The 27247-nt window shown below is 49.0% G+C and overlaps 2 protein-coding genes across 3 annotated transcripts; both read left to right on the plus strand.

Moving 5' to 3' along the window:
- Positions 1-265: 265 nt before the first annotated feature.
- LOC138810683 (integrator complex subunit 5) lies at positions 266-5123 on the plus strand. The gene is made up of 2 exons (XM_069997872.1): positions 266-382; positions 1958-5123. The coding sequence occupies exons 1-2, from the start codon at positions 303-305 to the stop codon at positions 4935-4937; spliced, it is 3060 nt and encodes a 1019-aa protein (XP_069853973.1). The 5' UTR covers positions 266-302; the 3' UTR covers positions 4938-5123.
- A 224-nt stretch (positions 5124-5347) lies between these two features.
- Positions 5348-26747, plus strand: LOC138810684 (neutral alpha-glucosidase AB-like). Of its 2 annotated transcripts, XM_069997873.1 has the most exons (25): positions 5348-5407; positions 12203-12307; positions 12435-12543; positions 12786-12913; positions 13796-13975; positions 14399-14464; positions 15281-15350; positions 15652-15739; positions 15828-15924; positions 16853-17033; positions 18188-18341; positions 18794-19029; positions 19130-19256; positions 19371-19450; positions 19670-19813; positions 20502-20598; positions 21074-21175; positions 21354-21597; positions 24092-24156; positions 24316-24392; positions 24726-24800; positions 24954-25067; positions 25190-25302; positions 25450-25550; positions 25664-26747. In XM_069997873.1, the coding sequence occupies exons 1-25, from the start codon at positions 5370-5372 to the stop codon at positions 25771-25773; spliced, it is 2901 nt and encodes a 966-aa protein (XP_069853974.1). In that variant the 5' UTR covers positions 5348-5369; the 3' UTR covers positions 25774-26747. The 2 variants fall into 2 exon arrangements, with proteins under 2 accessions (XP_069853974.1, XP_069853975.1); XM_069997874.1 differs by lacking the exon at positions 14399-14464 and having other exon boundaries at positions 25664-26746.
- The last annotated feature ends 500 nt before the right edge of the window (positions 26748-27247 follow it).

A 27247-nucleotide genomic window follows, 5' to 3' on the forward strand; every position in this document is an offset into this window, starting at 1 on the left:
AAAATAAAAACAAAAACAAAAAAAAAAAACACACACACAAAACGTGAATCCATGCGAATGTCACGCCAAGCCTCAATCTGTCAAAGGTCCTTTGGCGAGTGGGGTGGGAGGGATGTGTTGAGGGTCGGTCGACTTCCTGCTGTCTTCAACGCGCTGCGGAACCCAAGTGCTCGGCTCAGGAACAACGTCGGTTTCGTTTTCCTGTGAGGCTTCCGCGCTAGTTTCTTTCGCGTCTCTCGTCAACGCGCATGCGCCGTCTGAGCTCCGCCGCTCCCGCCTCGGGCTTGGGGTAGGGCTCCGGGATGTCCGCGTTGTGCGACCCTCCCGGGGCCCCGGGGCCTCCCGGGCCTGCCCCCGCCACCCACGGTCCCGCGCCTCTCAGGTAGTCAGAGCCCTTGGTATCTTCCCCCACCGCGCGGCCCCGCGCCGATCCCCAGCCTTCTCGGTAGATACCCGGATCCTACCCCAAGAACTCGCGTCAGGGTTCTAAGAGATTCCGGTTCGCGTCCTCCCAGAACCTGGGGATTGCTTCTCTTAAAAACCCTGGGTCCAGTGCCCGCCCTCCCAAGATCTTGGTCCTGCCTCTCCCTCCTCCCTATTGCTTACCTTCTCTTGGCTTTGCGGATAACAGAACTCTTGGGAACCTAAGTCATTCTATCCCTTTCAACCTGAAGGAACCCAGAAGGCCTTGACTTTCATAGACTGTGATAATCCAGGTGCAGAAACGTATTGAATGTTTCTGGTAGACTTTTCCCTTGCACTCTCTCCTCATCTTGGGGGTGGATTTTTATTTTATTTTGAGGAACCAGAGAGGAATGGCACAGAGGAATGAATGCACAGCCCCTAAAGGATGCTTTCTTCTTTGACAGAAAAGGCAATTTGCCTCTTGCCTTCTAAGAAGGAACCCATATGTTTTCAGAAAGGGAAGGTTGGAAGGCATTACTCTTGTCTGTGCTCTAGGACACTCGATTCTCAGGCACTTTGAAGGTGTTGGGTAGGTGGTGAGTGGCTAGGATTTTTGCATAATATGGAAAGAACAGGTGTTGGGAGGGAGAGCCTTTATTTAGTAAGGGGGTTAACGAGTTTCCATTGCACCTGATTCCAGGGTGCTTTTGTTGTGCAGGAGAGTGAGACACAAAATGTATTTACTCAATTCAACAAAAATGTATACCTCATGTACATCCACACCTCAATAAAAGTGGATTTAGTGTTGAAAAGTAAGGGAATGGTTCCTATCCTTTTGGAGTGTATAGTCTGATCACTTATTTTTGATTACCTTATCTGTAGAGTGGATCATAATTGTCTTTATTGAGCTGTTGTCTGGATTGAAATAATACATGTAAAATAATTTAAAGAGGATCTGTCCTGGCTAGGAGGTGTAGCTCAGGGCAGAACATATGCTTAGCATATGTGAAGCCTGGGTTCAAGCTTTAATGCCCCCCCCCCCAAAAACAAACAAACAAAGGTACCTGGACTTTTTGTGTATGTGTCTTATTCAGCATTTTGGTTCACAATTGGCACTCTACACTTGAGCCACAGCTCCAGATCAGCTTTTTTTCTTTTTTTTTTTTGCTTATTAATTGAAGATAGTCTCTTGGACTTTTCTGCCAGTGCTGGCTTTGAACTGAGATCTTCAGATCTCAGTGTCCTGAATAGCCAGGATTACAGATGGGAGCCATCAGACCCTGACTGGCAGTTTTTTTTTTTTGTTTGTTTGTTTTTGGTAGGTTTTTGGGCTTGAAGTCAGAGCTGACAGTTTTAAGTTATTGACTGCTAGTATTTTTGTTATGGAAAGAAAATGAGCATTTATTGAGTGATAGCTAATGTGATACATGTTTCATAAGCTCTTGTGAAGAAGGTTCAATTTATTTTCCTTGTTATATATAGAAATTTAAACTCACAGTCCCAGTGCTCTAAGTCTGCTTTTTTTTTTTTTTTTTTTTTTGCTTCCTTGTAGTGCTCAGGAGCTGTCCCAGGAAATCAAGGCTTTTCTCACTGGTGTAGATCCCATCCTGGGTCACCAACTCTCAGCCCGGGAACATGCTCGCTGTAGTCTTCTGCTGCTGCGCTGTTTGCCACCTGCTCGGGCTGCTGTGCTGGACCACTTAAGAGGTGTTTTTGATGAGAGTGTCCGGGCCCATCTAGCTGCCCTAGATGAAAGCCCTGTGGCTGGTCCTCCTCACCTCCGTCCACCTCCACCTTCCCACGTCCCTGCTGGGGGACCAGGTCTAGAGGATGTGATACAGGAAGTACAGCAGGTGCTGTCTGAGTTTATCCGTGCCAATCCAAAGGCCTGGGCACCTGTGATTAGTGCATGGTCTATTGACCTCATGGGTCAACTGAGCAGTACCTATTCAGGCCAACATCAGCGTGTTCCCCATGCTACTGGCTCTCTCAATGAATTGCTGCAGCTCTGGATGGGTTGTAGGGCCACCCGTACGTTAATGGACATCTATGTGCAGTGCCTCTCAGCTCTCATTGGTAGCTGCCCAGATGCTTGTGTGGATGCCTTGCTAGACACTTCAGTCCAGCATTCCCCACACTTTGACTGGGTTGTGGCACATATTGGCTCCTCCTTTCCTGGCACTATCATCTCTCGAGTCCTTTCCTGTGGGCTTAAGGACTTCTGTGTCCATGGTGGGGCTGGAGGTGGAGCTGGTGGTGGCGGTGGAAGTTCTTCTCAGGCTCCGTCCACAGATCCATTCCCTGGATCTCCTGTCCTCCCTGGGGAGAAACGGGTGCCCAAGATTGCCTCAGTTGTAGGCATTCTAGGGCACCTGGCCTCCCGCCACGGAGACAGCATCAGACGGGAGCTCCTGAGAATGTTCCATGATAGCCTGGCAGGGGGCACCGGAGGCCGGAGCGGGGACCCTTCCCTTCAGGCTACAGTTCCCTTCCTACTGCAGCTGGCGGTCATGTCACCAGCTCTACTTGGCACGGTCTCTGGAGAACTTGTGGATTGCCTCAAGCCCCCAGCTGTGTTGAGCCAGCTGCAACAACACCTGCAGGGATTCCCCCGAGAGGAGCTGGACAACATGCTCAATCTGGCTGTGCACCTGGTGAGCCAGGCCTCAGGTGCAGGTGCCTACCGCCTGCTGCAGTTCCTGGTGGACACAGCAATGCCTGCTTCAGTCATCACCACCCAGGGCCTGGCTGTACCAGACACTGTGCGAGAAGCCTGTGACCGACTGATCCAGCTGCTGCTGCTGCACCTGCAAAAGCTGGTTCATCACCGGGGTGGATCTCCCGGGGAAGGGGTGCTGGGCCCCCCCCCACCTCCCCGCCCAGTGCCCTTTCTGGATGCACTAAAAAACCACGTTGGAGAGCTGTGTGGAGAGACATTGCGGCTAGAACGGAAGCGCTTCCTCTGGCAGCACCAGCTTTTAGGCCTGCTTTCTGTCTATACCCGGCCCAGTTGCGGACCTGAGGCGTTGGGCCATCTACTAAGCAGAGCCCGAAGCCCTGAAGAATTGAGTTTGGCAACCCAATTATATGCAGGGCTGGTGGTCAGTCTCTCTGGCCTCCTCCCCCTGGCTTTTCGAAGCTGCCTGGCTCGGGTGCATGCAGGGACTTTACAACCTCCCTTCACATCCCGTTTCCTGCGCAACTTGGCACTGCTAGTGGGCTGGGAACAGCAAGGTGGTGAAGGCTCTGCCGCCCTAGGGGCTCGCTTTGGAGAGTCTGCCTCAGCCCATCTGTCTGACCTGGCTCCTCTCTTGCTACATCCTGAGGAAGAAGTAGCTGAAGCCGCAGCTTCCCTCTTGGCCATCTGCCCCTTTCCTCTGGAAGCCCTGTCTCCCTCCCAACTCCTGGGATTGGTCAGAGCTGGGGTGCACCGCTTCTTTGCCTCTCTGAGGCTACATGGCCCCCCAGGTGTGGCCTCTGCCTCTCATCTTCTCACCCGCCTTTCTCAGACTTCCCCAGCTGGGCTCAAGGCTGTCTTGCAGCTACTAGTTGAGGGAGCCTTACATCGAGGCAACACAGAACTGTTTGGAGGGGAAGTAGATGAGGACAATGAAAACCTCTCACTTGTTTCAGCTCCTTTGGCATCGGCCTCCCTGTTGGACACAAACCGGCGGCACACTGCAGCTGTGCCAGGGCCTGGAGGGATCTGGTCTGTTTTCCACGCTGGAGTCATTGGTCGTGGCTTAAAACCACCAAAGCTTACGCAGTCTCGAAACCAGCAGGAAGTGATTTATAACACCCAGAGCCTTCTCAGCCTCTTGGTGCACTGCTGTTCTGCCTCCGGGAGCGCTGAATGTGGGGGTTGCTGGAGTGCGTCTACCCTCAGTCCAGAGGCAGCCAAAGCAGTTGCAGTGACCCTGGTGGAGAGTGTGTGTCCAGATGCGGCTGGGGCAGAGCTGGCCTGGCCCCCAGAGGAGCACGCCCGGGCCACTGTGGAGCGGGATCTCCGCATTGGCCGACGCTTCCGAGAACAGCCTCTGCTGTTCGAGCTGTTAAAGCTGGTCGCAGCTGCTCCCCCGGCCCTGTGCTACTGCTCTGTGCTGCTGCGGGGGCTGCTGGCCGCCCTGTTGGGCCATTGGGAAGCCTCCCGCCACCCTGACACGGCTCACTCCCCCTGGCACCTGGAGGCATCCTGCACCCTGGTGGCTGTCATGGCTGAGGGAAGCCTCCTACCACCTGCCCTGGGTAATATGCACGAAGTATTTAGCCAGCTGGCCCCTTTTGAAGTGCGCCTGTTGCTGCTCAGTGTCTGGGGCTTTCTCCGGGAGCACGGGCCCCTGCCCCAGAAGTTCATCTTCCAGTCTGAGCGCGGCCGCTTCATCCGGGACTTCTCTAGGGAGGGTGGGGGCGAGGGCGGCCCGCACCTGGCAGTGCTCCACAGCGTGCTCCACCGCAACGTCGATCGCCTGGGCCTCTTCTCCGGCCGTTTCCAGGCACCCTCACCACCCACCCTCCTTCGTCAGGGGACCTAACCTTCTCCCCCCCCCTCCCCCGCGCACCCCGCACCAGACGCCCACGGAGGTTGAACAGTGAGAGAAGAGACTTAAAGAGCTGTGCCACAGGAGGGTTCATTTCTACATCCTTAGCTTAATAAGTGCTGTCACTTTTCCCCCACCCTACTTTTTTTCTAAATAAAATTTGCCGAGTTGAGACAAACAGTCCAGTGTTTGTGCCTAAGGTGGGGAGCTGGAGAAATCTTGACAGCGCTGAGCTCCCCGCCCCGCCCCGCCCCGCCCCGCCTCGCCTCGGGAGCAGGTAAGGTGTGTGGTCTACCGATAGGACGGACGACCGGCCCCTTTTTGCATTCGCCAATCAGGAGGCCGGAAGGGGAGGGCACTATGATACGTGGCCCTGCGTGCGCAGGGGCGGGGCCGCTCGGGGTCAAGGAGCAAACCGGGCACAAGATGGCGGCGGTAGCGGCAGTGGCGGCGCGTAGGAGGCGGTGAGGAGTCCGGAACCCGGGGGGCGCACCCGGATGCCCCTAACTCCCCAGACCCCATATTGCTCCCTTCCTTACACCCTGTCTGCCACCCTGCTCCCCCTGGCCCCGCGGAGACCCTTTGTTCCTCGAGGCGGCCTCAGGCCCCTCCAGCCCCCCGCGTCGTGGTGGCCCTGGCCCCTGGGGCTCCTGGTCCAGCCCCGGAGTTCAAAAAGGCCGCACCTGCGCGCTCTTCTCGGCCTGGGCCTCTCTCCGCTGCTTAGCTTCCCCCAACACCGCCGCCTCCTTCCTGCAGTAGCTGGGTCGTCGGGGGAGGCTAGGGTGGGGGTGCGGGGGGACACACGCACTCCGGTTCCTGGCAAAGCCGCCTGTTGCCTTAGGGCCCTTTAGCCGGGCTGGAAGCTCGCGTCCGCCTCGCCCCGGTCTGCCCGGGCTCCATCCCTACTATTGTTATCTTCACGTGAGCACCAGCCCTGGCTAGTGCTCACTTTGGTTGGGGTAGGATCTGTAAGTTCAGAGTCTGCATGGATGATGTTGCTCAAACACGACACGTAATCGAATGGTCTAGTCCTTGCTCTGAAGTTTTAAGTACCGGGGGCAGAAGGGGAAAGGGTTGGAAACACATCAGCTCCACAAAGCGTTTACCTAACGGATATACTGGGGGAGAGTGGATCATAAACTTAAGCTCTGGGAAGCCTGAGACAATAAACAGGTCTTACTTGCCCTTGCAGCTCATGCCTGACTTTTTAGCTTATGAACTCTTCTTGTTTAGGGGTGCTCAGAGCATCCCTGGATACCTAGCTCCTTTCGACAGAGCATAATTAAAAGATATCTAGAAATCCTATTCTCTGCTAAGTGCAGGTATGACTCAAGCCTGTCCATCTTGCTACTCAGAAAGCTGAGAGCTGAGGTCAAGGTTCGAAGCCATCCCAGGCAGGAAAGTTCATGAGATTCTTATTTCCAATGAACCAACAAAAATCCAGAAATGGAGTTGTGACTCTGTTGGTACAGCTTCCAGGCCCTGAGTTCAAGCCCCAGTACTGGCACAAATCAATAAAATTTGATTCCCCATGGTCATTCCTCCAACTCTAAATACTCCACAGAGTGTTTGACTTAACACTGTTGCTTAGGGAAGGATGAATATGGACTCAGTGGTCCAAGATGCTTACTGTAGCCATTCTTCAAGAACTCTGCCACATGCCCTTGGCTGAATTTTCTGATAGCATTTATTTTGTTCATTTTGCTGATACAAACCTTGCCTTTTTTCTCACTGGTCTGCTGTGGAGTGCTCACTTGGTAGCCTTGTGGCCCTAGAAAGCGTAGATATGTTCTATGATCTCCTTTCTAGTAATTTTCTTACTTTAATTTTTTTTTTTTTTTTTTTTTGCCATGGTGCAGGCGAGGCAAGTGATTACCACCGAGTACTCTGGTGAATTTTTAAAAATTGTTAGCTTATAAACAGATACAGGGCTGGGGAGGTAGCTCAGTGGTAGAGTGCTTGCCTTGCATGCATGAGGCCCAGTGTTCAATTCCTCAGCACCACATAAGCAGAAGAGGCCGGAAGTGGCACTGTGGCTGAGGTGTTAGAGTGCTAAACTTGAGCTGAAGAGCTGAGGGACAGCGCCCAGGCCCAGAGTTCAGGCCCCATGTCTGACTGGAAAAAAAAAAAAAGATACAAAGGCTAGATCCAATGTGTACAGTAGGTCCGTCCTGTCTTTAGTAATTACAAAATGTTTTTGTTTTTTGTTTTTTGTCGGTCGTGGGGCTTGAACTCTGGTCTTGGGCACTATCCCTGCGCTCTTCAGCTCAAGACGAACACTCTACCACTTGAGCTACAGCGCCACTTCCTACAAATTGCAAAGTTTAATTGCCAAGAAGAAATCTGTGTCCCTCTTCTCTACCTCCCCACTTTGGAATCTTCTCCAGCAAGTGCTCCTATACTACTCATATAATAAGAGTTACCAGCTGGCCAGGTGCCAGTTGCTCATACCTGTAATCCTAACTACTCAGGAGGCTGAGATCTGAGAATGATGGTACAAAGCCAAAGCCAGCCTAGACAGGAAAGTCTGAGTTTTTTTTTTTTTTTTATTGTAAAAATATTGTACAGAGGGGTTACAGTTACATGAGTAAGGTAATGAGTACATTTCCTATCGAGCATTGTTACCTCCTCCAATATATGTGTATATGTGTATATATGTGTACACACATATATGTATATTTATTTATTTAGCCAGTCTTGGGGCTTGAACTCAGGGCCTGGGCACTGTCCCTGAGCTTCTTTTTGCTCAAGGCTAGCACTCTACCACTTGAGCCATACACCACTTCCAGCTTTTCCTGTGTATGTGGCACTGAGGAATCAAACCCAGGGCTTCATGCTTGCTAGTTAAGCACTCTACCACTAAGTCATCAGCTCAAGGCTAGCGCTCTAACACTTGAGCCATAACACCACTTCCAGCTTCTTCTGCTTATGTGGTGCTGAGGAATCGAACCCAGGGCCGCTTGCGTGCAAGGCAAGCGCTCTACCACTGAGCTACCTTCTCAGCCTCTGTGAGACTCTTTATCTCCACTAAAACTAAAAACTACCAAAAAGACAGAAAGTAGAGTTGTGGCTCAAGTGGTAGAGTGTTAGCCTTGAGCAATCAAGAAGCTCAGGGATGATGTCCAGGCTTTGAGTTTTAAGCCCCTGGCCTGACCCTCACCCCCCTTCCCCCCACAAAAATACTGAAAGAATGCTGGGCGCTAATGGCTCATGCCTGTAATCCTAGCTACTCAGGAGGCTGAGATCTGAGGATCACAGTTCAAAGCCAGCCCAGGCTGAAAAGTCCGTGAGACTCTTATCTCCAATAAACCACTAGAAAACCGGAAGTGGCACTGTGACTCAAGCGGTAGAGCGCTTGCCTTGAGCTGAAGAGCTCAGGGACAGCGCCCAGGCCCACAACCGACAAAAAAAAATAGTGAAAGAAAAGGAAAAAGCTGGCTTCAGTGGTACATACCTGTAATACCAGCACTCTGGAGGCTAAGGCAGGAGGATTGTGAGTCCAAGGCCAGACTTGATTATATACTGATACATAGATCTATATCTTTTTTGGGGGGGGAGGTGGTCCAGTCATGGGGCCTGAACTCTGGGCCTGTCCCTCAGCTCAAGGCTAGCACTCTACCACTTGAGCCACAGCGCTACTTCCGGCTTTTTTCGTTTTGCTTATGTGGTGCTGAGGAATCGAACCCAGGGCCTCATGCATGCAAGACAAGCACTCTACCACTGAGCCACCTTCCCAGCCCCTATATCTATTTTTTTTTAGTGTGTGTCCTGGGGTTTGAACTCAGGGCCTAGGCCTTGCTGTCCCTGAACTGTTTACTTCAAGGCTAGCTCTCTGCCACTTTGAGCCGTAGTAGCTCTACTTCTGGTTTTCTGGTAGTTATTTGGACATAAGAATCTCATGGACTTTCCTGCCTGAGCTGGGCTGGCTTTGAACTGTGATTCTCAGATTTCATTTTTTTTTGGTCGGCCGTGGGGCTTGAACTCTGGGCCTGGGCGCTGTCCCTGCACTCTTCAGCTCAAGGCAAGCACTCTACTGCTTGAGCCACAGCACCACTTCTGGTTTTCTAGTGGTTTATTGGAGATAAGAGTCGCCCAGACTTTCCTGCCCGGGCTGGCTTTGAACCTCGATCCTCAGATCTCAGCCTCCTGAGTAGCTAGGGTTACAGGCGTGAGCCACCGGTGCCCGGTTTATTATTTTTTTTCTATATATTTTTGAAATGGAAAAAGTTTCACTATGTTGCCCAGTTGGGCCTTGAACTCTTAGGCTCAAGCAGTCATCCTGCCTCAGTTTCTCAAATAGCTGTGAACTACAGATAACACTTTATCATTTAGAGAGCTTTCAAACAGATACCCAGACCCTATTCCAGTCCTATTAAATCATGTTTTTAGAGGTTGAGACTAGAGCATGAATACTTTATAAATTGCTGGTAGAGTCCAAAGTTAGGGATATAATACAGCCAAGCCCCCATGGCCATGTTATAGGTCATTAGAGTTATAGCTCTTGCTCTTTTCAGCCCTGGATGGTGATGCAAAAGTAGACATGGGGGCTAGGAAGGTGGTTCAGTGCTAGTGTTTGCATGATGCCCTGAGTTCGATTCCTCAGCAACACATAAGCAAAAAAAGTCAGAAGTTGCACAGTGACTCAAGTGGTAGAGTGTTAGCCTTGAGCTGAAGAGCTGAGGGACAGTGCCCAGGCCCCACGACCGACAAAAAAAAAAAAAAAGTTGACACGGGAGGAACAGAATACCTGGTATACTGTGGGAGGTAGGATCCTTAGGAAATGTGACCTGCAGGCTGGGTAAGGGTGCATCTTTAACTTTATAATTGTAGCTCGAGCCATACTCATTCATGAAAGGCACAGTTTTCTTTGTTTCTCAGATCCACACATATGGTACCTCCATTTCCTCCGGGATTAGCTGTTATTTTTCTTCTTGAGAGGCTGATGTAACCAGAGTCAATACCAGGACCTCTGAAGATCAAAGTTATTTGTTCCCTTCCTCTTTTCTTTTCTTCCTCTTTTTTTTTTTTTTTTGGCAGGTCCTGGGGCTTGAACTCAGGCCTGGGCTCTGTCCCTGAGCCTCTCTGTGCTCAAGGATAGCGCTCTACCACTTAAGCCATAGTGCCACTTCTGGCTTTTTCTGAGTAGTTTATTGGATATTAGAGTTTCATTGACTTTCATGCCTGAGCTAGCTTTAAACCCTGATCCTCAGATCTCAGCCTCCTGAGTTCTTGCCTGTTTTCAATTGTACCAGTACTGGGACTTGAACTCACGGCCTCAAACTCTTGCTTGGCTTTCTCACTCAATGTTTGTACTTTTACCACTTGGGCCTCAGCTCTAGTAAAGTCTCAGATTTTTCTACCAGGACTGGCTTCCGAAAGGGACCCTTAGATCTCTGTGTCCTAAGTAGCTATGTGAACCACCAGCACCTAGCCAGACTGTTTTTTTTTTGTTGTTTGTTTGTTTGTTTTTTGCTGGTTAATTGGAAGTGGAATTTCTTAGATTTTTGTGCCTGGACTAGCTTTGAGTTGTAATCTATATCTCAGCTTCCCTGAATAGCTAGGATTACAGGTTGTTTGCCTGGCTTTTAAATTTTTTTTATCTTTTTTCTTTTTTTTTTTTTTTTTTTGGGGGGGGGTCCGGTCGTGGGCCTGAACTCTGGGCCTGTGTGCTATCTTTCCCTCAGCTCTTCAGCTCAAGGCTAGCGCTCTATCACTTGAGCCACAGCACCACTTCCGGCTTTTTTTCCTTTTTGCTTATGTGGTGCTGGGGAATCGAACCCAGGGCCTCATGCATGCAAGGCACTGGCTTTTAAATTTTATTTCTTATTTTTATTTTTGGGTTGTGGGGTTTGAATTGAAGGTGTGGGCACTGTCCCTACCACTTTGAGCCACAGCTCCACTTCCAGTTTTCTGGTGGCTAATTGGAGATAAGTATCTCACAGACTTTCCTGCTTGGGTTGGCTTTGAATCTCAATCCTTCTTTTTTTTTTTGGTCGGTCCTGGGGCTTGAACTCTGGGCTTGGGTGCTGTCCCTCAGCTCTTCATCTCAAGGCAAGCGCTCTACTGCTTAAGCCACAGCGCCACTTTCAGTTTTCTAGTGGTTTATTGGAGATAAGAGTCTCATGGACTTTCCTTGCCCGGGCTGGCTTTGAACTGTAATCCTCAGATCTCAGCCTCCTGAGTAGCTAGGGTTACAGGCGTGAGCCACTGGCGCCGCCCGGCTGGGGTCTCAGGCTTCTAAGTAAGATTACAGGTGAGACTCAACAATGCCCAGCTCCCCTCCTCCATAAAACAATTTGAATAGGTTTCATTTTTTATTTTCATATATGCAAAGAAACTACATCAACCGTATTCGTCCTCATTCACCCTCTTTGTTAGCCTTCCCTCATCATGTTGGTTCCTTATCCCTCCCTTTCCTGTTCAAGCCTGATATTTTCCTGTTTTGTTTTGGTGCTGGCACTTGCTGTCCCTTAGCTTTTTTACTCAAACCACCTCCACTTCTGATTTTTTGCTGCTTAATTGGAGATAAGAGTCTTAAGGAATTTTTCTGCCTGGGCTAGCTTTGAACCATAATCCTCCTATCTTATCCTTTAAAGTAGCTTGGATTACAAGCATGAGCCTTTTAATTTATGTGTATTAATTACAGCAGTTGGTTTCAATATTGTATTTTAGATATGTTTATATTATGTTTTGCTGAGAATAACCCTGTAATTATTTTTTGCTTCTTAAGTACTTTTTATTTTATTGTTATTATTTGGTGGTAGTCTAAGGGCCTGAACTCAGGGCCACACAGTGTCCCTGAGATTTTTTGCTCAAGGCTAATGCTCTGCCACTTGAGCCATAAGCTCTATTTCTAGCTTTGTTGGTTAATTGGAGAAAAAAAGAGTCCCTGCCCAGACTGGCCTTCCAACTGTAGTTCTCAGATCTCAGCCGTCTGAGCAGCTAGAATTATAGATGTGAGCTGCCGACACTTGGCTCTCAAGTCCTCTATTGATCAGTAGCTTTCATTGAGGTCCTTACACTGTACTCATACATAGTTGCTCCTCCTGTCTTTTGAAGAGAAGATGTGAGTAAGTCGACTCTTCAGGACCTTCTACCTTGTGTCTACTCTGCCATCTCTTTTTTTTTTTCTGCTATCTTTTGTATTTAATGTGACTCCATCTTCTCTTTCTCATGAGCTGTCCTATATAGCTATAACAGGCATGGGGCTCTTCCTAACTTCCATGTTGATTCTATCTCTTTGTCCTTTTGTTCCATAGGTCTTGGACAGGCTTGTTACTGGCGTGTTTAGGAGTCTGCTTGGGGATTACCTTTGCTGTGGATAGAAGCAACTTCAAGACCTGTGAAGAGAGTTCCTTCTGCAAGTATGTTATTTGTGGGAGAATGGAATGGAAATGAGGGTAATGTTGGAGGTGGCAATGAATACCTTAGAGATACATAGGAATATTGGGGTACTCTCTTACTTTATTTCCCCATTGTTGCACTTGGCAGGAGGCAGCGCAACATACGGCCAGGCCTTTCTCCATATCGTGCCTTGCTGGAGACTCTGCAGCTGGGTCCTGATTCTCTTACAATCCATCTGATCCATGAGGTGACCAAGGTGAGGCAGGACAAGGAAGAGTAATAGAGTTAGGGGCATGACTACAGGATAACTTGGGAAGGGGGAACTTAAAGTGAACAATCTGTGTCAGCCTAATCATTGGCTAGTTATACTTTGTAAAAAAATCTAATCTTAGGCCCTTTAGGCAAAGGCTCAAAGTCCCTTCAAGAGGGACTGGGTTCAGGGACTTTGCATGGTATAGTCCCTCTAATTTCTCCAAATCCAAATCTTTATCCCCACAGGTGTTGCTGGTGCTGGAGCTCCAGGGGCTTCAAAAGAACATGACTCGGATCAGAATTGATGAGCTGGAGCCCCGGCGGCCCCGATACCGTGTACCAGATGTTTTGGTGGCTGATCCCCCTACAGCTCGGTAAATTTGTCTGAGAAACATACCTTTCCTTTTTGCTCTTTGTCCTTCCCGATGAACTATTTTTTTTTTTTTTTTTGACTAGTCTTGGGGCTTGAACTCGGGGCCTGGGCACTGTCCCTTACCTTCTTTTGCTCAAGGTTAGCACTCCACCACTACCACTTGAGCCACAGCACCATTTCTGGCTTTTTTTCTCTTTATGTGGTACTGGAGAATCAACTCCAGGGCTTCATGCATGCTAGGCAAGCATTCTACCACTAAGCCACATTCCCAGCCCTGAACCTTCTTTAGGTAGCCAATTTTCCTGCATCAGGGTAATACTTAAGTGTTACACTGTGCTACTCTGACTCTTTTTCTATTGCACTTTCATTTACTCTTTTTTTTTTTTTTTCATTTACTCTTTATCTTCATTCAGTAAGCAAGTATTACTTCATCTTCTGTACCTTGGCTGGCCTAGGTGCTGGTTTTATAAGAGAAAGTAAACAAGGCTGATTTCCTACCTTTAGAAATATACTATTGCCGGCCCCATTACTCCTCCACTCCCATTCTATGTTTTTTTTCCTCAAAAACTACTCAGAATAGCATACTCCATATTTATTTATTCATTCATTCATTTATTGTGCTGGTGCTAGGGCTTGAACTGAGATCCTGGGCTCTGTGCTTGACCTTCTTTTTGCTTAAGACTAGTGCTCTACCAGAGCTCTACGTCTGGTTTTTGGTAGTTAATTGGAGATAAAAGGCTCATAGACTTTCCTTGCTCAAGCTGACTTTGAACCTTGATCCCCAAATCTCAGCCTCCTGAGTAGCTATGGTTACAGGCAGAAGCCACCAGCACCCCAGCTTTCCCCTTGCGCTTTCCTGTATCCCTTTTCGTATCTTTCCCAGGCTTTCTGTCTCTGGCCATGATGACAATAGTGTTGAGCTAACAGTGGCTGAGGGACCCTACAAAATCATCTTGACAGCTCAGCCATTCCGCCTTGACCTGTTAGAGGATCGCAGTCTTCTGCTCAGTGTCAATGCTCGAGGACTCATGGAATTTGAGCACCAGAGAGCCCCCAGGGTCCCGTGAGTACAGGGGTTGGAACAGCAGGGAGTCTACCATGGGAGAGTGTAGGGATATTGTGGGGTATCTAGGTTCCTGGGAGGAGACGGGGTGGCAAGACTGCTGGGTAGTAGCTGGGGGCTGGAGGGGTTGTAGTTTTCTCCATTTTCTATACAGATCAGGAGGCTGTCGCTTTTGTCCCTGAGCTGTGCTTTGGGCACCTCCTCTGGGAGGCCTGCCTGGGTCTATCTCTCCCTCTTCCCCTTCTCATATCATCATATTCCCCATATTTATTTTCTTTCTTTTAAAAGACATTTATTTATTTATTGGATTCTTTTCCCCCCATCTCTGGAAGTTTGTCGACTGAAACTCACTTTTATGTTTCTGTTTTTGTGTTGGTTTTGTGCCTCCTTTTCCCCTTCCCTACTCATTTCCTCCTGCCCCAGTTTTTCGGATAAAGTTAGTCTCACGCTCGGTAGCATTTGGGATAAGATCAAGAGCCTTTTCTCTAGGTAAATCCATGACCACTGGTACTGTATGTGTTCTTCTGTCTTTACCCACCCGTCACTCTGGTCCTCTTGGAAAGGGATCCCAGATCTTTCCATGCCCTGTACTTTACCTCTCCCGCTTTTTCCCACTGTGTGATGTTTTGGCCCTTGTTTTGTGTTGCTCTGGCTAACACACCCCTGGGAGAAAGAAGATGAAGTGCTGCAAGTCCTTAAGGAATGTTAGGAACTTAGTGTTTTGCCAAGGGGTGGAAGGATACTGCTTGTTGCTGGGGTTCTTTACCCTTAGCTGAGGTGGAACTGAGGTCCCAGACAGCCGCTTGCCAGCTGCCTGAGAGCATTCTTTAGAAGAACCTTTTGAAGTTTTTGTTTGTGTCTGGAGAAGTTTACTATGGTCTGACTTCCCTTGCAAAACCATGTGTCAGGCCAGGTGTCTGAAGCCAGTGAGAAAGTAGCTGGAATCAGCGTATCTTAGGAGAGGCATCAGAGCCAGGAGGACTAACATTCAGAACTCAGGCCCCTGAACCACCCTGCTTGTCTCTTCTAGATGCTGGCAGAGGCTGGTGATTTGCCCCTGTATGTAGAAAGCATTTTCTGGTGGGAGGTGCACACAACTCCTCATTTTCTTTTCTCAGTTCGTTCCCCATCTTTTGAAAACTTAACTGGTTCCTGGGGTCCCTCTCCAAGCTTTAATGTTCAGTCCCTTCCTCCAATGCTTTCATTCCTTTGGACCCTTGGCTCTCTATTCCCCTACCCCTCCTTCCACTAGCCCCTCGTCCCTGCCCCCTCTGGATTGGAGCAGACAGCTCTCCTACCTTCCAGGCAAGGATCAAAAGACCCAGCTGAGGGCGATGGGGCCCAGCCTGAGGAAACGCCTGGGGATGGTGACAAGGCAAGTTGGAGGGGGTGGGTGGTTGGAGGATAGGGCTGGCTGGGATGTTGGATGGGAAAGTCCCATAAGAAACTTTAGATTAGGGAGCTGGGAGACATGGCTTGATTGGTAGACCACCAGCTATAAGTAAAAAAAGCTGAGTGAGAGTGCGAGGTTCCAAGTTCAAGCCCCATAACCTGCATATTAAAAGAAAAATAAAAAGTACAAACTCAGCGAGATTCACCATGAGGGATGGGATTTAGAAAATGAGAGAAAGAAAACTGGTGTATGATTGGGTAGTGGTCCACTTTCCTTCTTACAGCCAGAGGAGACCCAGGGGAAAGCAGAGAAAGATGAGCCAGGAGCCTGGGAGGAGACATTCAAAACTCACTCTGACAGCAAGCCATATGGTGAGGGGCTGGGAGAGCCCTGGGCAGGGGCACAGGGAGTCCTTGCTTAAGAACAAGCACTGGAGCTCAGCCTTGGGTTCTTTTCTAGGCCCTACGTCTGTAGGTTTGGACTTCTCTCTGCCAGGCATGGAGCATGTATATGGGATCCCTGAGCATGGAGACAGCCTGAGGTTGAAGGTCACTGAGTAAGTCCCCTAATGATACCAGAAGGAGGAGGGAGAAGTGGGTGGAAGTCTGGTCTTTGGGAGGTGGGCATGATGATGGATAGTCCATGGATCACTTTCTTTTTTGGGGGGATGGGGGGGGTCCAGTCATGGGGCCTGAACTCTGGGCCTGGGCGCTGTCCCTCAGCTCATCAGCTCAAGGCTAGCGCTCTACCACTTGAGCCACAGAGCCACTTCCGGCTTTTTTCTTTTTGCTTATGTGGTGCTGAGGAATCGAACCCAGGGCCTCATGAATGCAAGGCAAGCGCTCTACCACTAAGCCACCTTCCCAGCCCCGCATGGATCACTTTCTGTGCTTAGTCACTATGGTGGTTCAGAAAGTTCTTTGAGCAGGGCGTTGGTGGTTCTCAAGTCTTTAATCTTAGCTACTCAGAAGCTGAGATCTGAGGATCATGGTTCAAAGCCAGACCATGCAGGAAAGTCTATGAGACTCTTATCTCCAATTAACCACCAGAAAACTGGAAGTGGTGTGTGGCTCAAGTGGTAGAGCACTTGCCCTGAGCCGAAGAGCTCAGGGACAGCACTCAGGCCCAGAGTTCAAGCCCCACGACTATCAAAAATAGAAAAAGAGGGGCTGGGAAGGTGGCTCAGTGGTAGAGAGCTTGCCTTGCATGCCTGAGGCCCTGGGTTTGATTCCTCAACACCACATAAGCAAAAAGAAAAAAGCCGGAAGTGGCGCTGTGGCTCAAGTGGTAGAGTGCTAACCTTGAACTGAAGAGCTGAGGGACAGCGTTCAGGCCCCACGACCAGACCCCCCAAAGAAAAAGAAAAAGAAAGTTCTTTGAGAAAGGACAATTACTTCTCATCACTGACCTGAATCTGGTAGGATTTGGAGTACTGCAACTGGGGCCAGTTCTTAGCTTAGGCCTGTCTGTCTGTTTGCGACCAGGGGTGGTGAACCATATCGCCTATACAATTTGGATGTATTCCAGTATGAACTGGACAACCCCATGGCCTTGTATGGGTCTGTGCCTGTGCTCCTGGCACATAACCCTCATCGAGACTTGGGCATCTTCTGGCTCAATGCTGCTGAGACCTGGGTTGATATATCCTCCAACACTGCAGGAAAGGTAAGAGTAGGGGGAGAAAGCAGGGCCTGAGCTAGGCAGTGATGGCTTACACCTGTAATCCTAGCAACTCAGAGGCTGAGATGTGAGTTCAAAGCCAGCCTAGGCAGGAAAGTCTGTGAGACTTTTATCTCCAATAAACTACTCAAAAAAAGCCAGAAGTGGAGCTGTAGTTCAGGTGGTAGTTTTGAGCAATAAAGCTCAGAAACAGTGCTTAGGCCCTGAATTTAAGCCCTGGGACTGGCACCAAAAAAGAAGAGATTGAGATCTGAGGATCAGGATTTGAAGTCAGTCTGGTCAGGAAAGTCCATGAATTTCTTTAGCTCCCAAATAGCCAAAAGTGGGGTTGTAGCTTGAATGATGGAAAGCCAGCTAAAGTACAGTGCCCAAATGCTGGGTTCAAGCCCCATTACCACATACACCAAAAAAAGAAGGAAGAAATTAAGATATGCCAGGTGCCAGTGGCTCCTGCCTATAATCCTAGCTACTCAGGAGGCTAAGATTATGGTTCAAAGATCATGGTTCAAAGCCAGCCCAGACAGGAAAGTTCCCATAAGACTCTTATTTCCAATTAACTACTCAAAAATTGGTGATAGAGCTTTGGTTCAAGGTGGTAGAGCACTAGCCTTAAGCAAAAGAGCTCAAGGACAGCATCTAGGCCTTGAGTTTAAGCCCCATGATCAACCGAAAAAAAGAAATAAAGATGTGAGTTTTGAAGAAACTGGTGACATAGCCTGTTTGGGGCATTGTAGAAACCTTCTGCTTTCTCTAGTCGCTGCCAAATGACCACACTTAAGGAAGGCATTGCCAATTGTGGCCTGAGGGCATGCATTTGTTATGGGTATAGCATGTGCTAGGCACTCTTCTAGGTGCTGGGGACATGGGCTTACTAAGCTTTGACAGGTCCTCCATTCCCAGGAAGACAGCAAGATGAATTCAAGGTGGTAATTGCTAACATTGAAACAGTCATGGAGATGGGGGTAGGTATGTACTGCTTTAGACAGTGTGGTACACAAAAGCCTCCCTGGGGAGGTGACATTTAATATTAGATCAAAATAAGATATTAGGAGTCAAAATAAGACCTTGAGGAGAATGTTGCTGCTTTTATATGGAATTGGAAAATTTAAGGGTTTATTTGCCTTTGATCCCTTCTGTAGACTCTGTTTGGGAAGATGCTTGACTACCTGCAGGGTTCGGGGGAGACCCCACAGACAGATGTCCGTTGGATGTCAGAGAGTGGTATCATTGATGTCTTTCTTCTGCTTGGGCCTTCTGTCTTTGATGTCTTCAGGCAGTATGCTAGTCTCACAGGTAGGTGATTGGGCCCAATCGGCTAACTTACAGCCTCATTTTGTTGTTGTTGTTGTTGTTGGTCGTGGGGCTTGAACTCTGGGCTTGGGTACTATCCCTCAGCTCTTTAGCTCAAGGCGTGTGTTCTACTGCTTGAGCCACAGCACCCTTTCGGTTTTCTAGTGGTTTATTAGAGATAAGAGTCTCATGGACTATCCTTGCCCAGGCTGGCTTTGAACTGTGATCCTCAGATCTCAGCCTACTGAGTAGCTAGGATTACAGGCGTGAGCCACCGGCGCCTGGCTTACAGCCTCATTTTTTTCCTCTTGTCTTTTGTACACTTTCAGAAGTTTTGTGTTTCAGTCTCTTTACTAGTGCTATACTCTCAGCCTCCTTCTCTTATGTCTCCCTCAGTTTCTGGGACGGCAAGGATCCATCCCCATTAATACCCCACATCCTTTATAAACCTACAGGAACCCAGACATTGCCCCCACTCTTCTCCCTCGGCTACCACCAGAGCCGTTGGAACTACCGAGATGAGGCTGATGTTCTGGAAGTGGATCAGGGTTTTGATGATCACAACATGCCCTGTGATGTCATCTGGCTTGATATTGAACATGCTGATGGCAAGCGGTACTTCACCTGGGACCCTAGCCGCTTCCCTCAGCCCCGCACCATGCTTGATCACTTGGCCTCCAAGAGGCGGAAGGTAAAGGGGTTGCAGCCATGGTCAGTGATCTCTTGGTAAGGCGGAGGCGAGATGGCCTTAGAGCTCTCTGACCAACCACTTTTGTGTTCTTTGCCCTCAGCTGGTGACCATCGTGGACCCTCACATCAAGGTGGACTCTGGCTATCGTGTTCATGAAGAGTTAAAGAACCAGGGCTTTTATGTTAAAACCCGGGATGGCTCTGACTATGAGGGATGGTGCTGGCCAGGTAGGCAGGCCTAAGCTTGAAGGAGAGGCAGATGGAAGGCCAGGGAGGTAGAATGGTGACTTGGTCCTGGGAGGAAGAGGGAGGTATTTGACCACCACCTTTATCCCCTTCCAGGCTCAGCTGGTTACCCTGATTTCACTAATCCCCTCATGAGGGCCTGGTGGGCTAACATGTTCAGCTTTGACAATTACGAGGTAGGAAAGGCCTCTCCTTATGACTCTTGTTCTTCCTACCCTGCCTGCATGATAAAGAGCCTTCCTGGTTGCCACTCTGCTTCGGTTGGATGCCTGTAACCTTCTGTGGGCCCTTGATCTGAGGAAATAAATCTTTCTAGATTCCTAGGAACTCTCAGACTGACACTGCCTGTCTTCTTCCTTCTTGTCTTCTGTCCATATTACCTGCTATATTCCCAGGGCTCAGCTCCTAATCTCTATGTCTGGAATGATATGAACGAACCATCTGTTTTCAATGGTCCTGAGGTCACCATGCTCAAGGATGCCCAGCATTACGGGGGCTGGGAGCACCGAGACATCCATAACATCTATGGCTTCTATGTGGTAAGAGATTGAGAGAGGAGAGTTGGTGGAAAGAAAAAAGAGAGGCCCGGAATGTGGCTTAGTGGTAGAGTGCTTGCCTAGCATGCATGAAGCCCTGGGTTTGATTCCTCAGTACCACAGAAACAGAAACAGAAAAAGCCAGAAGTGGCATTGTGGATCGAAGTTGTAGAATGCTAGTCTTGAGAAAAAACAAAAAAAAAGCCAGGTGACAGTGGCTCACACCTGTAATCCTAGCTACTCAGGAGACTGAGATCTGAGGGTCATGGCTCAAAGCCAGCCCAGGCAGAAAAGTCCCTGAGACTCTTCTCTCCAATAAATCACCAGAAAACCAGAAGTGGCACTGTGGTTTATGCGGTAGAGCGCTCGCCTTGAGCTGAAGAGCTCAGGGACATCGCCCAAGCCCAGAGTTCAAGCCCCATGACCAAAAAAAAAAAAAAAAAGGGGGGCTGGGAAGACGGCTCAGTGGCAGATGCTTGCCTTGCATGCATGAGGCCCTGGGTTTGATTCCTCAGCACCACACAAGCAGAAAAAGCCAGAAGTAGAGTACTCACCTTGAGCTGAGGAGCTGAGTTCAAGCCCCATGACCAACAAGAAAAAAGATAGATCCTAGGACTTGAGGATCAGGCTTCTTACAACTGATAACAGGACTCTTGTTCTCACTGCCTTTTTTTTTTCTCTCTCTACTCAGCACATGGCCACTGCAAATGGGTTAATACAGCGCTCTGGTGGAATAGAACGGCCCTTTGTTCTAAGCAGGGCTTTCTTCGCTGGCTCCCAGCGTTTTGGTAAGACTTTGAGAATAGAGCTGTAGCAAAGGAGGAATACCAGATCAAAAGAGCCACACCCAGGCCTAGCTTTTGGAAAGCTGTTCACTGAATCTCCCTATCTCTAGTGTTCTTTTAGTGGAATCAAAAAGGGCAGGAGAAAGTCCCTATTTGAGTTCTTGGGAGTTAGATGCCAGTTGATTACACTTGTAGTCCTTGTTACACAGGAAGCTGAAATCTAAAAGATTCCATTTTGAAGCCAACATGAGCAGAAAAGTCTGTAAGACTCCCATTTCCAAAATAACCAGAAAAGGCTGGACTAGAGGCCCTGAACAAGGCCCTGGATTCAAATGCCAGTACTAGCATAAATAAATATAAAATTCTTATGAACGCTATCTTCTGCTTCTGGGGACCCAAGAGTAGATGTGGTAGGGCAGAGCAGTCACCTTCGTAAAATGCTAAGGCCTTTCTCTATTTAACCTCTTGTCTTCTTCAGGAGCCGTGTGGACAGGAGACAACAGTGCTGAGTGGGACCATTTGAAGATCACCATTCCTATGTGTCTCAACTTGGGGCTGGTGGGACTTTCCTTCTGTGGGGGTAAGAGAGGGGAATTTAGGGTCTTGTTTGGTAGGAGAGGGGCAAAGTAGAGGTCTTAGGACCTAGGCATGAACACAAAACTACAAATTGGGAGTTGTGGGTATTTGGCTTGGGCAGTTCATCAGGCAGCATCTTTCCTGAACCCTCTTTCCTAATTGCTTTCCCCTCCCTTTCTCAGCGGATGTGGGTGGCTTCTTCAAAAACCCAGAGCCAGAGCTACTTGTTCGCTGGTACCAGATGGGTGCCTATCAGCCATTCTTCCGGGCTCATGCTCACTTGGACACTGGGCGGCGGGAGCCGTGGCTCTTAGCAACTCAGAACCAAGATGTAATCCGAGATGCCTTAAACCAGCGATATTCTCTGCTGCCCTTTTGGTACACTATCTTCTATCAGGCCCATCGAGAAGGGTTTCCTGTCATGAGGTGAGGCATTTTGGGGGCTCTATGTAGAGCAGGCTGAGAGTGGCTGGGGAATAGTGGGAACTGGTTCATATCTCCTTTTTTTTTTTTTTTTTTTGGGGGTCCAGTCATGGGGCCTGAACTCTGGGCCTGGGCGCTGTCCCTCAGCTCTTCAGCTCAAGGCTAGCGCTCTAAACTTGAGCCACAGCGCCACTTCCGGCTTTTTTCTTTTTGATTATGTGGTGCTGAGGAATCGAACCCAGGGCCTCAGGCATGCAAGGCAAGTGCTCTACCACTGAGCCACCTTCCCAGCCCTTGGTTCATACCTCCTTTCAGCAGACCTTGAACAGGAGGGAAATCTCATCTTGGGAATTAGAGGGGAGCCAGGCACTGTTGGCTCACATGTGTAATCCTAGCTACTCAGAAAGCTGAGATCCGAGGATCACAGTTCAAAGCCAGCCCAACCAGGAAAATCTGTGACTCTTATCTCCAATTCACCCCACAAAAAAAGTGATCAAGTGGTAAAGCACTAGCTTTGAGCAAAAAAGCTCAGGGACAGCAGCCAGGCTGGGTGTTCAAGCCCTATTACTGGCACCAAAAAATAAAAATAAAGGAAATATTGGGCATTGTGGCACATGCCTCAGGAGTTGAAGAGTTTAAGGCCTGAGCTTCAGAGCTAGACTTTGTAAAAAAAAAAAAAAAAGTGAAAGACTAACAATAACTAATAAGCCAGGTGCTGGTTACTCACCTATAATCCTAGCTGCTGAGGACTCTGAGATCTGAGGATCATAGTTCAAAGCCAGTCTGGGCAGGACTCATCTCCAGTCAACTACCAGACAAGTAGCACTGTGGCTCAAAATGTAGAGTGCTAGCCTTGAGCACAGAGAGGCTCAGAGATAGTGCCCAGGCACTGAGTTCAAGCCCCAGGACTAGCAAAAAAAAAAAAAGAAAGAAAATTACCAACAGTGATAAACTTTGACAAAAGTAAAACAGGATAATGAAATCAAATGGTCACAAAAATGCTCCTTTTTTTGGGGGGAGGGGGGGGAGGTCGGTCATGGGGCTTGAACTCTGGGCTTGGGCGCTGTCCCTCAGCTCTTCAGCTCAAGGCTAACATGCTATTACTTGAGCCACAGTACCACTTTCACAAAAATCCTCTTTGATAAAGCCATGAGTGGGGCTGGGAAGGTGGCTCAGTGGTAGAGTGCTTGCCTCGCATACATGAGGTCCTGGGTTCAATTCCTCAGTACCACATACGCAGAAAAAGCTGGAAGTGGGCGCTGTGGCTCAAGTGGTAGAGTGCTAGCCTTGAGTTGAAGAGCTCAGGGGTAGGCCCAGAGTTCAAGCTCCATGACCAACAACAACAACAACAAAAAGCCATGAGTGCTGAGTAAGATGAGTGCTGAGTGCTGAGTTGGACAGACTTTTGTGATCCTGAGGAACAATGTTCCAAGCACAGCAGGCTGCAAGTCTAAAAATTCTAAAGTTTAAAAAAGAAAAAGTCTGGGGCTGGGAAGGTGGCTCAGTGGTAGAGCGCTTGCCTTGCATGCCTGAGGCCCTGGGTTCAATTCCTCAGCACCACATAAGCAAAAAGAAAAAAAGCCGGAAGTGGCGCTGTGGCTCAAGTCGTAGAGCACTAGCCTTGAGCTGAAGAGCTGAGGGACAGCGCCCAGGCCCAGAGTTCAGGCCCCATGACCGGACCAAAAAAAAAAAAAAAAGAAAAAATCTAAAGTGAGTTTGTTGTGTTTCAGGAATAGATAAAAAGACAGTGGGCCTTGGGTAAGGACTCCTTAGGAGAGATTGGAATTTAGAAGAAAATCTGATGTAGGGCTGGGAAGGTGGCTCAGTGGTAGAGCGCTTGCCTTGCATGCATGAGGCCCTGGGTTTGATTCCTCAGCACCACATAAGCAAAACGAAAAAAGCCGGAAGTGGTGCTGTGGCTCAAGTGGTAGGGTGCTATCCTTGAGCTGAAGAGCTGAGGGACAGCGCCCAGTCCCAGAGTTCAGGCCTCACGACTGGACCCAAAAAAAAAGAAAGAAAGAAAATCTGATGTAATCCTGGAGTGCCCTGTGCAGTGCACGATACTGCAGCATGCAGGGAGGCTTCTCAGTGGTTGCTGTGCAAAGCAGTTGATGGGTGGGGAGCAGGAAGGTGGGATAGACCAGACAAGATAAGGTTGTGACAATTGTCTGCAAACTCCTTACTCCTGTGCTTTTTTTGGTTGGTCGTGGGGCTTGAACTCTTGGGCTTGGGTGCTGTCTCTCAGCTTCAGCTCAAGGCAGGCGCTCTACCGCTTGAGCCACAGCGTCACTTCCGGTTTTCTAGTGGTTTATTGGCGATAAGAGTCTCACCAACTTTCCTTGCCTGGTCTGGCTTTGTACCTGGATCCTGAGATCTCAGCCTCCTGAGTAGCTAGGATTACACACATGGGCCACCGGCACCCGGCTTCCTGTGCTGTTCTTATTGCCAGTTCTTGGGGATTACTGAGAATGTCTTTCTCTTTCTGCTTCCTTGCTAGGCCTCTGTGGGTACAGTATCCTCAGGATGTGACCACCTTCAGTATGGATGATCAGTTCCTACTCGGTGAGAATTGGTTGGGGTGGAGCTGAGAAATTCTTAGTTGTGGAGACCCAAGAAGGGTTAGTGTATGTGGCTGGTGGTACACGGGACAAATGTTCTGGTGTTGCCCATTTAGCCTGGGACCTGATCCCCTAGTTACAAGTTGATTCTTGTGTGTTTTAGGGGATGCACTTCTGGTTCACCCTGTATCAGATGCTGGGGCTCATGGTGTACAGGTCTATCTGCCTGGCCAAGGGGAGGTGAGTTATGGAAAGGCATAGACAAAAAGTAAACAACATGGAGCCAGGAGCTGGTGGCTCACGCCTATAATCCTACCTACTCAGGAGGCTGAGATCTGAGGATCATGGTTCAAAGCCAGCCCGGGCAGGAAAGTCTGTGACTCTTATCTCTAATAAACCACTAGAAAACTGGAAGTGGCATTGTGGTTCAAGCGGTAGAGCGCTTGCCTTGAGCTGAAGAGCACAGGGACAGCGCCCAAGCCCAGAGTTCAAGCCCCACGACTGACCAAAAAAAAAAAGTAAACAAGATGGGCATCCCTGTGCACTGAGCAACTGAACATCTTATCCTCACAGGTGTGGTACGACAGTCAAACCTATCAGAAGTATCACGGTCCTCAGACCCTGTACTTGCCTGTGACTCTAAGCAGTGTGAGTATACCAGTTCTATCTGCCTGTAGGTTTCCAGATGGGGAGGGGAACACAGTGTGTGTACTTGGAGGTCTGGTACCTGTGTGCACATAGTAAGAACAGAAAGATGTGGGTGTAAGTGGTGACTTCATCCTAGCACTGCTTTTGTCCTAGATCCCTGTGTTTCAGCGTGGAGGAACAATTGTGCCTCGATGGATGCGTGTACGGCGCTCTTCAGACTGTATGAAGGATGACCCCATCACTCTGTTTGTTGCACTCAGTCCCCAAGTGAGTGCCTGCGCAGAGAGCCAACTCACCTAACTGCCTGCCCTCGTGGGACTCAGTCCCCTGGGGATGAGCTCTTGACTTCCTCTTTGCTCAGGTGCTCAATTGTCTCATTTACTGTTCAGGGTACAGCCCAAGGAGAGCTCTTTTTGGATGATGGGCACACATTCAACTATCAGACTCGCAATGAGTTCCTGTTTCGCCGATTCTCCTTCTCTGGCAACACTCTTGTCTCCAGGTAATGGGATCCCTCTAGCAGGGGGTTGGTCCTTGGGGATGTCACTATTGACCGTGCTCTTCTCTCATCTCCTGACCTTGCTTTGGGTAAGAAGTTCCTTCTGTTTTTAACATCTTTTCCCTGTTGGGCATCTGCTTTTGCCTCCAGCTCAGCAGACCCCAAAGGCCACCTTGAGACACCCATCTGGATTGAGCGAGTGGTGATAATAGGGGCTGGAAAGCCAGCAGCTGTGGTGCTCCAGACAAAAGGTTAGTGACAGATTGGACCCAGGATGGCAGACAAGAGGAAGCAGAGGCAAGGTTGATAAGGTTGGGATGGCCTTTCCTGTTAGCCAACTGTGGTACTCTTGTTCCTCTCTTAGGATCTCCTGAAACCCGGTTATCCTTCCAGCATGACCCTGAGACTTCTGTGTTGATCCTGCGTAAGCCTAGTGTCAATGTGGCATCGGATTGGAGTATTCACCTCCGATAACCCAAGGGATATCTTCTTGGTTGGGGAGAAGGGTGTGGTGGTGGTGAGAGTTAACCCTTCTGCCTTGAAGTTTGACCCTCCCCAGACTTTGCCCTATTCCAAGACCCAGATTCTTACCAACATCTGGGTAGGATGTCAGGACTGTCCTTGAGCTCCAAATTTCTTTGGTGACCTCTTCATTTCTGTTCTCTGACACCAAGCCTTCCCCTTCATCCCCCCAACATCCTGTTGCTCTAACTGGAGCACACTTACTTGTGAAGACCTGAGAACTACAAGGTCCTTGCCTGCCCACTTTCTCCTCCTTGGGGACCCTGACTTCCCCAGACCCTGTCCATTCATGTCACTTGTGTGTTGATGCCATTTCTTGGAAGAAGATGAGGGCAGTGAACTTTAGTGTTCCTTTTCTCCTTCCTTCCCACCCCCTCCTGCCAAACTGCCCTCCCTTGTTTTTTGTTTTTTCATTCCCCTGGCTCTACCCTGCCAGCCTTCCCCTTTCTCTGCCCCACTGATACACTGGGACCACCCCTTACTAGTAAGGGATGAATGGAACAAGAGTGAGGTTGCTTCCCTCTCATCCCAACCACCCCTTCCCTCCTCCCCACTTCCTTCCATTGCCTCAGTTCTGTGGGGGCAGTCCTATCCCTATCCCCTGGGAGAGAGACCATTTCTACACCTCCTTAACTAAGAGGGGATGGGTGTTAAACTTTTGCCCCCTTCTGGTCCCCTGGGGCATTCAAGATGAAGAAATCAGTTGTGGTTTCATTGAATCACGGTCACCTGTATTTATTGCTGGGAGAAAGCTGAGGGTGGGGGGAGATGATCATGTGTACCCAGGGTTGGCCAGAGCCCTGGGTGGGAGGTGGGTGGGGAAACTGGGGGAATATTTGTGGGATTTTTTTTTACTTCCTCCTGCCCCCAGCTGTGACAGATTTTGATAAAAGGAGAAATAATAAAAAGATAAACCATAACTTACTGCCAAGTGTGTGAATTCTAGTAGTAACCCAAGTATATTCTAGAAGCCCATGAACTTGCCATTTACATCTGGCTCCAGCATAAGCTTCATCATTTCAGTAAGATGAGTAAACTGAAGCCTTCCTCAGCTTGTTAGATGCCAGCAAAGCCCTGGATTTTAAAGTAGACTTGGTAGCCAGGCACTAGTGGCTCATGCCTGTAATCCTAGCTACTCAGGAGGCTGAGATCTGAGGATGATGGTTCAAATCCAGCCTGGACAGGAAAGTCTGTGAGACTTGTTATCTCCAGTAAACCACCAGAACCCTGGAAGTGGCGCTGTAACTCAAGTGGTAGAGCACTAACCATGAGCTGAAGAGCTCAGGGACAGCACCCAGGCCCAGAGCTCAAGCCCCATGACCAACAATAAATAAATAAATAAATAAATAAATAAATAAACTTGCTTACTAAGTGGACATCAGAATTGACAATGTTTCTTGGATATAACAATATCAATATCCTCTTG

The sequence above is a fragment of the Dipodomys merriami genome, unplaced genomic scaffold, assembly GCF_024711535.1.
Source record: "Dipodomys merriami isolate MVZ:Mamm:240054 unplaced genomic scaffold, mDipMer1.0.p SCAF_505, whole genome shotgun sequence".
Classification (NCBI taxonomy): domain Eukaryota; kingdom Metazoa; phylum Chordata; class Mammalia; order Rodentia; family Heteromyidae; genus Dipodomys; species Dipodomys merriami.